General features: G+C 41.4%; 1 protein-coding gene across 1 annotated transcript in view; it reads right to left on the reverse strand.

Annotated features, from left to right (window-relative positions):
• ARHGAP26 (Rho GTPase activating protein 26) overlaps window positions 1-15,615 on the reverse strand; it is a 467,460-nt gene that overhangs the window by 352,317 nt on the left and 99,528 nt on the right. The window contains exons 2-5 of the mRNA XM_075856546.1: window positions 10,631-10,726; window positions 7,576-7,637; window positions 3,096-3,167; window positions 2,100-2,201 (exon numbers count right to left, since the gene is read on the reverse strand). Of these exons, the coding sequence (XP_075712661.1) occupies window positions 2,100-2,201; window positions 3,096-3,167; window positions 7,576-7,637; window positions 10,631-10,726 (332 nt within the window). The remainder of the gene's footprint in view (window positions 1-2,099; window positions 2,202-3,095; window positions 3,168-7,575; window positions 7,638-10,630; window positions 10,727-15,615) is intronic.

Below are 15,615 nucleotides of genomic sequence, written 5' to 3' on the forward strand. Positions count from 1 at the left end.
TCAGGGAATTCCACAGAGTCCCGGAGCAGAGCCAACACCAGCGCTCTGCTCGGGACTCCGGCTCTGGGGAAGACCCAGACATCGCTGTTCATATGTGGACAGCGATGTCAGGGAATTCCAGAGTCTCGGAGCAGAGCCGATACTAGCGGCTCTGTGTCCCGCGGGCCGCAGATGATAGCCCCAGGGGCCGCATGCGGGCCGCGTGCTTGAGACCCCTGCTGTAGAGGATAAAGAAAAACGACATAATGGAGAAAAGCAAGAAGAGAAGAGAGGAGAGGAAGAGTACCGAGAACCCATCTGTAACAAGCCCACACCGATAACTATTTAGAAAGGCAACCTATTCATGTATGACAGGAATGAGCGGGACAAGCAAACAGGGCATTGATGACATAGGTAGCCCAGGGGACTAAGTGACCTGAAGCTTGTCCACCTTGTCTAGGGGTATAGAAATCAATTTCTCATTAATCATGTACCAGGAAAGCCGTCTCTTAACCTTAGCAAAATCAAGAGAGGGCTTCCTCCAGGACATTGCTAAGGTTTGTTAGACAGACAAAAAGGCAAAAAAGAGATTAGGATTAGAGAATGAAGGGGTACATTAGGAATTCTTTTGATAAGGAGGGCTTCACAAGGGTTTCTGAGGAGGTTATGTCCAGTGAGGGTCAGGATCAGAAAGTATGCTCGCACCCAAAGCCTTCGTACTCTAAGGCAACCCCACCATGTGTGTAGCGTGTCCCTCAGTTCTTGACAAATCCTAAAACAAAAAGGGTAGTATCCTGGATCAGCTTTCGCTATACAGGAGGGAGACAAGTACCATTTAGTGAGGACCTTAATATTGGTTTCGAGCATCAGAGTATTCAACAGACCTCTGGAGCTGGAAGACCAAATTTGCACCCACTCGGGGTCAGACAGTTCCATACCCGAATCAGCCTCCAACCTACATACATGTCAGGTGACGGCTATCTTGGGATAGGAAAGTATACAAGAGAGATGGTGGCAGGTAAGTGCGGGCTCTGACGGCAACGCAGTTTAAAACAAGTGCTGGAGGAGCAGGACCATTCCTTATCAAGGAAGAAACAAAGTGCTTAATCAGCAGGTAGCGGAAAAGCTCTTTACTAGAAAGGGAATAGTTTTCTTGCAAAATCTGAAAAGATTTGATGCCCGATATTGTCAAGAGCTGATGAACTTTTGTGAGTCCAGCCACACACAAAGCTTGAAACAGGCTAAGGGACTCGGGTCCCGTGGGAGAAAGTTCATTACCACAAAGTGGAGCCAATGGTAGAAAGGGCAAAATTAATTTGAGTATTTAACCGGATCCCAGATTCGTGGGGAGGGTGTCAAAAAGGGGTTAGAAATATAAGATCTCTGTGAGGGCAGGAGCCACAAAAGTCCATCTAAGGGGATCAAATGACATCAAGCGTCAACCACATGGGTGGTTCAGTAGTGATGTGGTTTAAAGCCAGCTGGGCTATCTGGGCTGACTGATAATATTTGGTCACATTAGGAACTCTCTACTGGCATAAAACAAATGGTGGATTGAAAGTAGCCCAATTAAACCTGGGAATACCCCCTGCCAAAAAAAAATAATTTTGATTAACCGCTGGAAGATTCAGAGGTAATGTTTAGGGACGGGAACCGGGAGCACACGAAAAAGGTATAATAGTTTAGGAAGAAACACCGTTTTCAACATATCCACCTGACCGAGCCATGAAAAGATGTCAAAAGTTTTGATCGGTGGGTGTTCGAGCACCGAGACCCCTACCAATCGCTAAAACAAAGAGGCAGAAGTGCTCGGGTGAGCGCTGTGCTGCTTAGTTTCTGATCAGCTTTTCTCGGAAAGCTGAGCGAGTGGTGTACGTATTTATAGACTTTCTATTGAGTCCGTACACAGCACTGAGGAAAGCCGATCAGAAACTAAGCGGCACAGCGCTCACTCGCGTGCTTCTGCTGCTTTGTTTTAGTGATCAGTGGGGGTCTCAGTGCTCGGACTCCCACAGATCAAAACTTCTGACATGTCACTATGACATGTCAAAAGTTTAGTTTCAAAATTTACACTTTAAACAAGGTACACTAGAGCCATCACAGTCTGAATATCTACTCACCTCATGCAGATGAACTTCCTTCTTCTTAGAAGACAGGTTCATGTGTTTTTCCACTACACTGCAGTATTTCTCCGTTTCCTTGTCATATTTCTTTTTCACCTCCTGTATGAATGAGATTGAATGCAAAGTTAAATTCTGAAGCTATAGAATTACTGACAAAACCTAAATCAAAAATCTAAAAATGTTCAAAAGTCTATAAAAGGAAGAAAAAAACAAACTGTAGAGAATGAACGGCAAGTTCGTTACAGGTGAAACACTTACCCATTGCATAGCGGTGCCAGGCCTTTTGTAAAGCTAGCACTTTTACAAGAACCCAATAGGCACTTGCAATAGATGTTTTGTCTGACTAAACGTCTCAGCATAATTCTATTCAGATTTTAATATGACATATTGGCAGCAACAGGCATTTCTGTATCAAGTTTATCAATAAAATTATGACAACGGAGATCTGGTTAACTTTGTGTCTTTGCCAAGCAGACCCATGCACTTGGCAATCCCTCCAACATAAAATCTATGAGAGGGGGGCTTCACTCCAGGCCACGACCTGACATATACTCCATAGTGGATCATGACGGTCTAATAAGACTGACAGCAGCAAGAATGACCATGTGCAGCTTTACTGCTTAAAACAACATTTAACAGAGTGCCCCTGATAAAAGTCCCATATATCTAGCCAAGGCCTCACATCAGAAAGTTGTACCAAATTAACTTTTACAAGCAGATTCCAGTTTACAGACTCCAGTATGTCCCATTCCCATCAATCACATATGCATCCAAAAATGACCAATTATTTTTTTAAGCAAAAGGCTGGATCAGAATGTCCAGAGAAAAAGGTCAGCGCGCAACTGGACATAGTCCCTGTTCCTGACTGGAATTTAATACTGTATATAAAAAGCTTCACCATCTTCTGCCTAATAGAATATGGATACGAAACCACATTAACATATGGAAACACAATGTATCACCAAGCACCCACTTGTTTTTTGCATACATTACCTTTGCTGCACCGATCTGCTCCTTTCTAAATTTTTCAAGAGGAGTAATGAGAACTTCTCCAGCATTTTCAATCTGCAAATATAGAATGCAACACTTTAGAACGCAGAACCTTTAGCCAAATATCCATATAGATGAATGACAAAGTGTTTGAGGAACATTCCAGGTAAAATCGCTCTTCAAAGAGAATCCCTGTGGCATGCACCGTTCCCTCAGGAAACTGTACTAGGCATAACACCATGTCAGCTTTGACCTAGGGATGCACGATGCTTCGAAATCTCGATCCCATTTCGATGCTGTGCGGGGGCAAACGGTTCGATACCGCCAATTTATGTATTTCGATACGGAGCCGTGCTGCCGCTAGTGTAGAGTTAGGACCGCGCTGCAGTGTAGTGACAGACCAGCCCCAGGCAGGTATTAGTTAGAACAGAGCAAAAGCTTGAAATAAAGGCACTAGAGTAGGGACTAGTATTTTTTGCAGCCAGCATTGAGGAACAATGTGGTTAATGTGACCCACATTAACGCCAATGTTGCCATTATGTGAGGGAAATGAGGAAGTCACCCACGTGGTGTTAATGAATTTTGAACCTCCTTGTGCCCCACATGAATAGTAATTAACCCCATCATTTCCCTCACAGATTAACCCAATGTTGCCCATTAAAATCATTATAGTAAGTGATCCCATCAAGTACCTCGCTCATAGTCTTAATGGGCAACATTGGGTTAATGTGTGAGGTAGATGATGGGATTAATTACTATTAATGTGAAGCACAGAGGTTCAAAATTGAGAACACATCAGAAAGCGGGAGGACGTTTTTGTGTTTTTTTTATTGTTGGCAAAGTATCGTTTTGGTATCCAGTATCGCAGTACTACTCTAAGTATCGGTATCAAAGTCCAAATTCTGGTATCGTGACAACCCTACTTTGACCTACATGTTCCATTAAATATGGTCAGAGAAAGGGGTTTAGGGCTCTGGACGCACACGGGCTTGGGCCTGAGGGATTCTTTCTGTACAAAAGAATTAAACTTGATTTAGAAGAGAGACAAATCTATCATAAGATCTGATTGTGTGGTGACCAGAAAGGGCATTTCCACCAACAACCTTTCAAAAACATGCAAACCAGAACGGTGTATGTATGTATGTATGTATGTATGTATGTATGTATGTATGTATGTATGTATGTATATATCTATATATCTATATATCCCAGAAATAAATCCAGCAGCACTCCGGTAATCAAGGTGAAAAAAAAGTGGTTTATTGTGCCAACATGGCAAGTGCAACGTTTCCGTCCCACCTTGGGACCTTTTTCACTTGCCATGTTGGCACAATAAACCACTTTTTTTTCACCTTGATTACCGGAGTGCTGCTGGATTTATTTCTGGGATATCTACATGGTCTTTGGATCAGGACTATCAGCTGGCACCCTTTTATTGCTGAACTACTTTTGCTTGGAAACCGAGTGCTGCTGCCTCTCTCTGCTAATATATATATATATATATATATATATATATATATATATATATATATATATATAGGATACACACACGCTATTTACATGACCTCAGTAAACGAGAAAAATAGATTTTCAAGCAGCAAAGTTTACATTAACCATCAATAATACCCACTCGCATGTGTAGATTCTGTTTAGGGCTCACACACCCGCATTATGGATCAGGCTTATATTGATCAATAATTAAAGGGCACGCATAGCCTGCTATGGCCCATACGGTACGCCAGGGTATCTCGGATTTTGTAGGAAGGCACATAAGGTTACATACAGGTCGAGACGGGTCCATATTAATGCCGTGTGTATGGAACATTAGTTTAGTTATTATAAGATAAGAACATGTCTGGTCTAGATGCAGCTTAAAGAGGCTCTGTCACCAGATTTTGCAGCCCCTATCTGCTATTGCAGCAGATAGGCGCTGCAATGTAGATTACAGTAACGTTTTTATTTTTAAAAAACGAGCATTTTTGGCCAAGTTATGACCATTTTTGTAGTTATGCAAATGAGGCTTGCAAAAATCCAAGTGGGTGTGTTTAAAAGTAAAAGTCCAAGTGGGCGTGTATTAGGTGCGTACATCGGGGCGTTTTTACTACTTTTACTAGCTGGGCGCTGTGAAGAGAAGTAACATCCTCTTCTCTTCAGAACGCCCAGCTTCTGACAGTGCAGATCTGTGACGTCACTCACAGGTCCTGCATCGTGACGGCCACATCGGCAGCAGAGGCTACAGTTGATTCTGCAGCAGCATCAGCGTTTGCAGGTAAGATCGACTTACCTGCAAACGCTGATGCTGCTGCAGAATCAAGGGTAGCCTCTGGTGCCGATGTGGCCGTCACGATGCAGGACCTGTGAGTGACGTCACAGATCTGCACTGTCAGAAGCTGGGCGTTCTGAAGAGAAGAGGATGTTACTTCTCTTCACAGCGCCCAGCTAGTAAAAGTAGTAAAAACGCCCCGATGTACGCACATAATACACGCCCACTTGGACTTTTACTTTTAAACACACCCACTTGGACTTTTGCAAGCCTCATTTGCATAATTACAAAATTGGTCATAACTTGGCCAAAAATGCTCGTTTTTTAAAAATAAAAACGTTACTGTAATCTACATTGCAGCGCCTATCTGCTGCAATAGCAGATAGGGGCTGCAAAATCTGGTGACAGAGCCTCTTTAAGGCCACTTTTACACGGCAGTATTTAGGTCAGCATCAGTAAGCCAAAACCAGGAATTGAACAAACCGTACAAAAAGCATAATGGAAACATTTGTAGCTCTTCCATGTTTTAGAATTACTCCTGGTTTTGGCTTACAAATACTGAAGCAAAATACTAACCAAACATGCACGGGTAAAAAGTGGCCTAGGCGGTGTTCACATGTGGTATTGTGCCGCTCACATTTTACCGCAAATTTCCACGGTGCAGTTTGAAGTTATGGTCAGTGCGGTTTTTACATCCAGGTTATAAACAGACCTGCTGATATTAATCACCAATTTGTATATAAAAATGACATTAGGCGGTGACCATGGAACAGATGTTTTTCTGGACTTCAATTAAGCTATAGTTAGGTTGTAAACTTTATCAGCAAACTGAGGAAAAAGCGCAATACACATGACATCCTTGTATCTACCAGGTCAGTATTCTAGACACCCCAACAGCTGGAAGTACAGGTACTACCCCAATGTAATTTCACAGGAAGAATTGCTTTTATGCAAGAATGGTCTTAAAGAGGATCGGTCACCAGTTTATTAATGCCCTATCTCCTAACTAATCTAATAGGCGCTATGCTGCTGATAACTACAGTGTAATATTTTTTCAAAAAGGTTTATTTGCAAAGTTATGAGCATTTTTCTAAATATGCAAATTTTCTATACCAGAAAATGGGAGGTAACTCTTTCTATTCACTGTGAGCGGTGTAATGTTTTCTGTATGACATTGTCCAATCAGCATACAGCTTCTCTCCCTTCCCTGCCCAGCAACACAGCGCGATCATATAGTATACAGCTTCTATTCCCGACTGTGTTTTCAACTGGTGATACCTCCGGTTATGTCACAGCTAGAACTGTGATCCATATGAAAGACTATAATCTCATCTTTCATATGCCACCAGAATCACGGCTCCATAGCCCGAGGTTTGGCTATTTGAACCCTCAGTCTCACACTGTGTGAAGCATCTTTATGCTGATTGGACATAGTCAGAGGCTGTGAGTTAGCTCCACCTTAGGAGAATCGCTGGTGTTGACGCCCATTTGTCCAGTATAGCCTCATTTACATATTTAGAAAAAAAACTCATAACTTAAAATAATAAATGTTTTGGGACCCCATTTTCACCAGCATTATCAGTGTGACAGCGCCTATTAGATTAACTGGGAGGTCGGGCATTACTAAACTAGTAACAGAGTCTCGTTAAAGTAGAGGAGGAAATCAAAAAGGGAAATCAAATTCCCTGTGGTTTCTCTTTGGGCCAAACCGTAGACCGTCTTTCAGAGTGAGTGCATAGTTTACGGACGTAAACGTTGTAAATCGGCCTGCAGGGGTTTTTCCGCTCTCTACAACCTCTTCCGTGCACACAGGTTCGTTGCAGTACAGCAAATACTGTACGGTCCTGCTGAGGCAACCCCCAACAATAAGCTTTCCTTGCTGGGAAAACTGCTAAGCAACTAATCATTTCTGCAGTTAAACAAATCATATTTTGCACCCATTGAAATAATGAGACCATCCATGTAAAGCATTGGTGCACTAGGACCTCCAGAACAAGAGCCTTTCTGTTTTTTTTAATCTCCTATCTGGTCACCGGTGGCGGGGGCAAACAGGACTGCCCCGGTTACCTCAATAAGTCCTAATAGGGGTATGCATAGGCCATTTTTACAAATTGAAAAAAATAAAATAGGAAGAAGACTAGCTACTTATCCTGCACACCTCTGGACAGACGAACACCTGCTAAAAATGCATTGTGTTTATCCTCTTGGACAATGACTTACCATCCGCATCCGCTCATCTTCAAGATTCCCCAATACAGCAGCAAATTCCTGAAGAGACCTGGCTGAAAAGTCAAGGGCGGAAATAAGAACAATACAGCACACAGCAGCAGTAGTGATAATTTCCTGTATATGTCAGCACACTCACTACTACAAGTAGCTTCCTAATGTACAACATGAACAAGTCTTCTAACATTACACAATCTAGCTGTTTAACCCTATAGATACAGGGTAGACCTCAACCCTTCCTTAATATCAGGGTTCCGTTAAGTTGAACTCTCCAGGTTTTCAATGAGGAGGTGGTTGTATATACAAAGCCTTCGCTCTGCCCAGAACAAGTATTGGAACCCTTTTGTTCAACAAGTTTGGGTTCCAACCAAATGTACTTTAATGCTAAAAACTGTAAAGTTTCTATGTGGTGAAGGGAGAAAAAAAGAAATAAAAAAAAAAAAAAAGAATTTGACTAGTTCCCTTGGCGCTGCCTGTTTAACGTACCGTATTTGTATGGAGTGTCTTTCACAGAGGTTACTTGCAATGTGTCTAAATGTGACGCGTTTCGAAGCCGTAACGGCTTCTTCTTCTGGCAAAACAAGTATAAAAACAGCTTCCCCAAGTAGGGGATAATATAGGTAAAAGGTCGCCAAAGTAAAGCATCACAGGTTAAAGCATCAATAGGTTCAGAAGGTTTTTTAGAGAAAAAAACAAACACTCATTCCTCAGTTACTCGCGTCCCAGGGATACCAAAGTTACCAGTAGAAGCCACGTGATCCATTGGTGATTGATCACAGAGAAACAGATGACATAGTAACACAGTAGATCCAACACCTGAATGGGAATTGCGGTGGCGACCTAACATCGATAACTGTGACCTCTTGATTTACGTAAAGAACAGAACGGATATGCCAATCAGACTCGGGAACCCATCCTGTGAACGGAAATGGATTCTCTGCAAACCTCCACTTATATCATGCATATACCTTAAAGAGGCTCTGTCACCACATTATAAGTGCCCTGTCTCCTATATAAGGAGATCGGCGCTATAATGTAGGTGACAGCAGTGCTTTTTATTTAGAAAAACGATCTGTTTTCACCACTTTATTAGCGATTTTTAGCTTTATGCTAAGGAGTTTCTTAATGCCCAAGTGGGCGTGTTTTTTTACTTTCGACCAAATGTGCGTTGTACAGAAGAGTGTATGACGCTGACCAATCAGCGTCATACACTCCTCTCCATTCATTTACACAGCAGCATCGCGTTCTTACTAGAACACAATGTGCAGCCACATACACAGACATTAAAATTAATCAAGTGTCCTGATAATGAATATACATGACCTCCAGCCTGGACGTCATGTGTATTCAGAATCCTGACACTTCTGAATTTCTTCTGTGAGATTTCCAGCAAGGGAAATGAAATCTCGTTTACATAGTTTCCCTTGCTGGAAATCTCACAGAAAAGATTCAGAAGTGTCAGGATACACATGACGTCCAGGCTGGAGGTCATGTATATTCATTAATCAGGACACTTGATTAACATTAATGTGTGTGTGTATGTGGCTGAACATCGTGAACTAGTAAAAACGCGATGCTGCCGTGTAAATGATTGTAGAGGAGTGCATGACGCCGATTGGTCAGCGTCATAAACTCTTCTGTACAACGCCCACTTGGTCGAAAGTAAAAACACGCCCACTTGGGCATTAAGAAACTCATTAGCATAAAGCTAAAAATCGCTAATAAAGTGGTTTAAAATAGATAGTTTTTCTAAATAAAAAGCATCACTGTCACCTACATTATAGCGCCGATCTCCTTATATGGTCTCCTTGGTGACAGAGCCTCTTTAAGATCACGACCTCGTTGATACCTATAAACTCCATGTACTATTCCCAGCTCACCATTAATGAACCCTAGCAATCACCCCCAGATGGCACACTGGAGCTACACAAAAATTTGTCAAGCAAATATGCTTTTTAAGAAAACATTTTTTAAAACATACCCATTACGCTTCCTAAAAGCTACATTGCTTCCACGGACCATAGCAGTCTTTTTAATTGACTTTCATTTCATTGATAAAGTATAATATTTTTGCAACGAGTGTTTTTTTTTTTTGTTTTTTTTAAACGCACCCAGTGTGACCTTTAACCTAGCGATGCTTTGACCTGTGATGCTTTACTTTGGCAGTTTTTTACCTAAACTATCCCCTACTCGGGGTAGCGGTTTTATAGATTTGTTTTGTTTGAGGCGGAAGCCAGTCCAGCTTCGAAACGCATCGCTTTAGACAGATTGTAAATAAAGTATTTAAAGTTTAGAAATAAGTTGAACAGGCCACGCCAAGGGAACTATCCGAATGCTTTCAATTTCCTATATGTTCATTTATTATTGGACACAAGTTCACAGATTGGAGCCTGGCTGCAGTCTCACCACATAGGAACACTATTGGATGTTGTACTCCCAGCACAACACAACCAGGTCAGCATAAATTATCACGTACCTTGCCACGGCTTCAAGCTGGATAATGTGCTATGTGCTCCTCGTGTGGTTTTTACTTTTTAGCGCGTGAAACTACAAAAAAGGGACCGTTTAGCTGTGTACACGTTTCGCATATGCTGAACGGGTCGACCCCCTATGGGCTAGATGGATGGCTAGATGGATAGAGTTAGGAAAGGCTTCATATTCAGCACATACGCTGAAAGATTTTTCCGGAGTACGCACCAAACGTAAGGTTCAAATGCAATGTGAACAGAGCCTTAGAACGGAGCACAGCAGGGTGAATAAACACTTGGCTCCAGATAAGCCAAAAGGGAATATTACGAAGAGCAACCACAGAGCATGTTTGAGAAAAACCATGTAATGCTGAAGATGCCAAATCAGACATCACATTTTCAGTACGAGAACCACATGGAAATTATATTTGGAATGTTGGACAGTGACATTAATGAAATAGTAGTAGTAATCCAAGAAGAAATATTTTTAGTATGGGCCACTAGAGCGCAGAATAGACACCATGGACAGCAGTTGTGTCAGAGGAATGGGGAGGTAGACATCACATACACAAGGTTCTTACCAATGCAGATTTCATCATCAGTTTCCGCATCACCAATGCATCTGAATTTAAATTCATTCAATGAACTAGCAAATTTCCTTTTTGCGGACGACAAAGCTGCAGGGGAAGAGAAAAAAAAAACATTTAGCCATGTGTAGAGAAGAGAAGAATATATTAAGTTTAAAAAAATCACTTAAATACATCAAATGTAAAGAGAATACAGACACTGCTGTTCTCATCCAGTTTCAGCCTTTATTGGACCTAAAAGAATTGTAGGAGGATATTTTTTTTAATGTTCTTCTCATTCATTTTTGAAAATTAGAACACAAAAGCCTGGATAATGCCGAGATACGAGTCATGTTAAAAATAGAAAAAAAGTCAACAAAAAAGACAAAAAAAAACAAAAAAAAAACGACACATTTTGTATCTATTTTTCCCATAGACCAACAAAACAAGAAGAACAAAATGACAACAAAGAAAGAATATTATAGAAGATTAGAAATAGATAAGAAGCGGATAAATTTTAAATCTGTTGAAATAAAATTTCTCTTTCCATTACGAAAAAAAACACAAACTACAAAATGTGAGTTTGCACATGACCTATATCTGCATATCCTACAGGAGATCTTTATTTTCTAATATCACCTAGTTTACCAACAATTGAGACATCTGATGATACAGATGGCAGGAAAGTAGTATAAAGGTTTGATTATTAGGCTGGGTTCACACAACCTATTTTCAGACGTAAACGAGGCGTATTATGCCTCGATTTACGCCTGAAAATAGGGCTCAATACGTCAGCAAATATCTGCCCATTCATTTGAATGGGTTTGCCGGCGTACTGTGCAGACGACCTGTCATTTACGCGTCGTCGTTTGACAGCTGTCAAACGACGAGGCGTAAAATGACTGCCTCGGCAAAGAAGCGCAGGACACTTCTTTGCAACGTAATTTGAGCCGTTCTTCATTGAAGTCAATGAAGAGCAGCTCAAAATTTACGAGCGTCACAGACGCCTCGCATAATGTGAGGAGGAGCTTTTACGTCTGAAACGAGGCAGCTGTTTTCTCCTGAAAACAGTCTGTCTTTTCAGACGTAAAAGACAGTTCACGTGTGCACATACCCTAAGGTTTACCTTTTATCTGGAATTTTATAATGGAGGTTCCGCTCTCGTATGGTTGCCAAAGGCCAAAAATCAGAGCATTAAAATAGGTTACATGCATTTTCAGGCAATACATAGCAGCAAATAAGGACATAGTTACAAATCTTTAACTCTGAAAGGTAAAGCGCTTTCCTAAAATTCCTGTATAATGTTAAAAGGCTTTTGGCTGAAAGTATGTGGACACCTGACAATCACAACAATATGAAATTCTAAGACATCCCATCCCAAAACCATGGGTATTTTATATGGAGTTGGCCACCTTTTGCGGCTATAGCAGCCTTCACTCTTTTCACAAGATTTTGAAGTGTGTCTGCGGGAATTTGTGCCCTTTCAGCCAAAATCGCATTTGTGAGGTGAGACGCTTATGTTAGACGAGGAGGTCTGGCTTACAAATCGGCATTCCTATTCATCCCAAAGGTATACAATTGGGTTTAGGTCAGGGCTTTGTGCCAGCTGAATTGCTGTTTTTTGGTCACCTCACCTCCCAAATAATATTGAATAAAAAGTGATATACCCTAAAATGGTATCATTAAAAATTTCTGCGCATCCCGCAAAAAAAAAAAAACAAGCCCTCACACAGCTCCATCGACACAAAAATAAAAAAAAGGCTATAGATCTCAGAATATGGCGACACAAAACACCTTAAAGTGTTTTTATTTTGTAAAAATAGACTAAAAATTGCTGTAGTTGTGCTGAACCGCAGAAAAATAAGATGCAATTTATACCCCATAGGGAACATCGTAGAAACAAAAAACTATGGTAGAATTGTTAATAACGTTTTTAAATACATTATATGGTGCCATTAAAAAATACCACTGCACCTAGAAAAATCAAGCCTCACACGGCTATGTCAACAAAAAAAAAAAGTTATGGCTCTTGGAAAACGGGAATAAAAAAAAAAAAAAAAAAAAAAAAGAAGAGGAAGACTAAGGCTGGGTTCACACGACCATGTTACGTCCGTAATGTACGGAACGTATTTCGGCCGGAAGACCCGGACCGAACACAGTGCAGGGAGGCGGGCTCCTAGCATCATAGTGATGTACGATGCTAGGAGTCCCTGCCTTGCTGCAGGACAACTGTCCCGTACTGTAATCATGATTACAGTACGGGACAGTAGTTCCACGCAGAGGCAGGGATCTCCTAGCATCGTACATCACTATGATGCTAGGAGCCCAGCTCCCTGCACTGTGTTCGGTCCGGGTCTTCCGGCCGAAATACGTTCCGTACATTACGGACGTAACATGGTCGTGTGAACCCAGCCTTAAATAAAAATTTAAAACTGGCTGCGGCCCAAAGGGGTTAAGCTCATCAGAGCTCCCTTTTGAATGAAAGGTCTTAAGGCTGGGTTCAAATGGTCCGTTTTTGTTGCGTTTTAAGCATGCAGTTTTGGTTTTGGTTGATGAACTACCATTGGGAGACATGGGAGTTTATCGAACATAACAAAAAAAACGCAAAACACAAATACTAAAAAACGCATTATGTGAACACAGCCTAAGGCCTTTATTGATTCATACAATGAAAAACTGTTATTATACTGGCTATATTCACACGACCGGGTGTCAAATCGGCCATGAAAAACGCCAATTTTTCACGGCGGATTTGCACCCATGTGGGACCTGTTTTCACGGATCCCTTAGACTTGAGTCTATTGAGGAATCCGGGAAACCGGGCAAAAATAGGACAAGTCCTTTTATGGACCGCAATTGTGGTCTGGGCTCCTTTAAGTCAATGCACATCTTGTGTGCACACGGTCCGTGATTGCGGGCAGCCCGCGGGTGATACTCCGTGGCCCGTCTGTGCCGTAATCACGGACCGCGCACACAGCAATGGTCGTGTGCAAGAGGCCTTATATGAGCCATAACTGGAGGACTCAAGCTGTCCACGAACTACATGGACAGCAATTCATCTGAATAACTGCCATGTAATATCTGATCTGACAATATTTGTCCGGCAAATAATGAAAAAGAGAGTTAACACACACACACACACACACACACACACACACACACACACACACACACACACACACACACATATAATATACATATTAAAAAAAGAAAAAATAAATATAAAAATTATCCTTCAAGATAGGAGCGGTTTTCAAGACAGCCTCTGATTTTCAGCCGTTTTTAAAGCATCAAGCGTTTTTGGAGCGGTTTTCTCTATTGAGACAATGAAAAATGGCTCCAAAAACGGCTCAAGTAGTGACTTGCACTTCTTTTTTAAGGGGGGCGTTTTTTTCACACTGTTTTTAAAAACGGGCGCGTAAAAAAACGCCTGTGGGAACGGAACGCGTTTTTTTTCCAATTGAAATCAATGGGCAGATGTTTGGAGGTGTTCAGCCTCCGTATTTTGAGTCGTTTTTCCTGGAGTTCACAGGCCGAAAAACGGCTAAAAATATGCAGTGTGAACATATCCAAACCTGGAAAATCATTATCTAGGCTAGGAGGCAGAATTAGTATCAATATCCAGTAAATCTCTATAAAAACCATCTTAAAACACCTTTGTACGGAGGATAAATATACTACATAATAGGACGGTGCTCAGATACAGCCTGAAAGGAGAATTTGCCAACTGTGAAGCAAGGAAGATAGATTATAGGAGGTTTATTTCTTTATCTATAACTGACAGCTATATGTTTTTCATGTAAATTACACTTAAGAAATCCTTTGGGTTTAGGGATGCTCCAGAGTTTAGGACCTCTGACTCCATCATGCTGCTTCAGAGTAGGTGGGCCAAATGTTCATCTGTCACCAATTTGCCTATGGTTGCTGTTGGGGGCTTGGCTAGATTCCATATGATTTAGCTCTTTTTGATGGGTGGAGTTCATGCCACATTCCAAGAGAAGGGAAGAATTTAAAAAAAAAAAAAAAAAAAGGATCAGACTAGGTATATGAATCAGGATATTATTTACAGTCTCTAACTTGGAAGGGGAGAGCTGAAGAGAAGAAAAAAAAAATAAAATAATTAACCAAGCACCCACAGACCGGAACTGTACTTGGTGTACGGAAATAAGCTCTTAAGTCATTAATATTTGTTTATTCTTTAAAGAAACAAGCTGCCTGGAGGAGAGATGTTCAGGTTGAGGGCTAGAAACGGACTTAAGCTTACCATACACACGCACGAGCGAAAACGCTGATTTTCGCGGCATTAAAAAAAAAAATAGTCATTAACGAATAATCTGCTGAAATTTTGATCTGCCATGTTAAAAAAAAATTCAGCCAAATTTTCTATATGTTCTTAGACCCTTCTACATTGACTGAAAGTAACGTAGGTGATGATATCGCCCCGACGTACAGAAGAGTAACCGATTGCTTGTCCATGTTTCTGCCAATTTTTATCGAATGTATTTTGTGACCTAAAATTTGTCCGGTTTCGAAGAGAATCTATGCCTGTGTGATCAACAGTAGGAGCCTGGCTGCGATGGACGTCTTTACTTATTGGAGTGGAGGATACCTCCTACATCATCCACAGGCTTCTCCAAAATCGCAATCACAGAAAGATATCCTGGGTAAGCCAGACACTTCGGTTGCTTTGTATACACCCAGCGGACACTTCAGGCCTAGTTAGCACACGGTGTGGGAGAGTTTGGAACTTCATTTTATAATAAGGTATCAAGCGCTACTGGGAAAAAATAGCCATAAGTTTACAAAAGTGTTTACATGTGCTATAGAAGGGTAAAACCTGGTGACATGTACCCCTTAAAAAGGAAAACATTTGCCCTAAATTGCAGCAAGCCAGACCTTCACCCCCTACGAAGAGAGAGCCCCGAAGAATTTGTTATATCGTTGCAACATGGCCCATTGTCTATGACTACCCTTGGCAATACATGAGACGTACACAACGA

This window comes from Rhinoderma darwinii, chromosome 3 (genome assembly GCF_050947455.1).
Source record: "Rhinoderma darwinii isolate aRhiDar2 chromosome 3, aRhiDar2.hap1, whole genome shotgun sequence".
NCBI classification, from domain to species: Eukaryota; Metazoa; Chordata; class Amphibia; order Anura; family Rhinodermatidae; genus Rhinoderma; species Rhinoderma darwinii.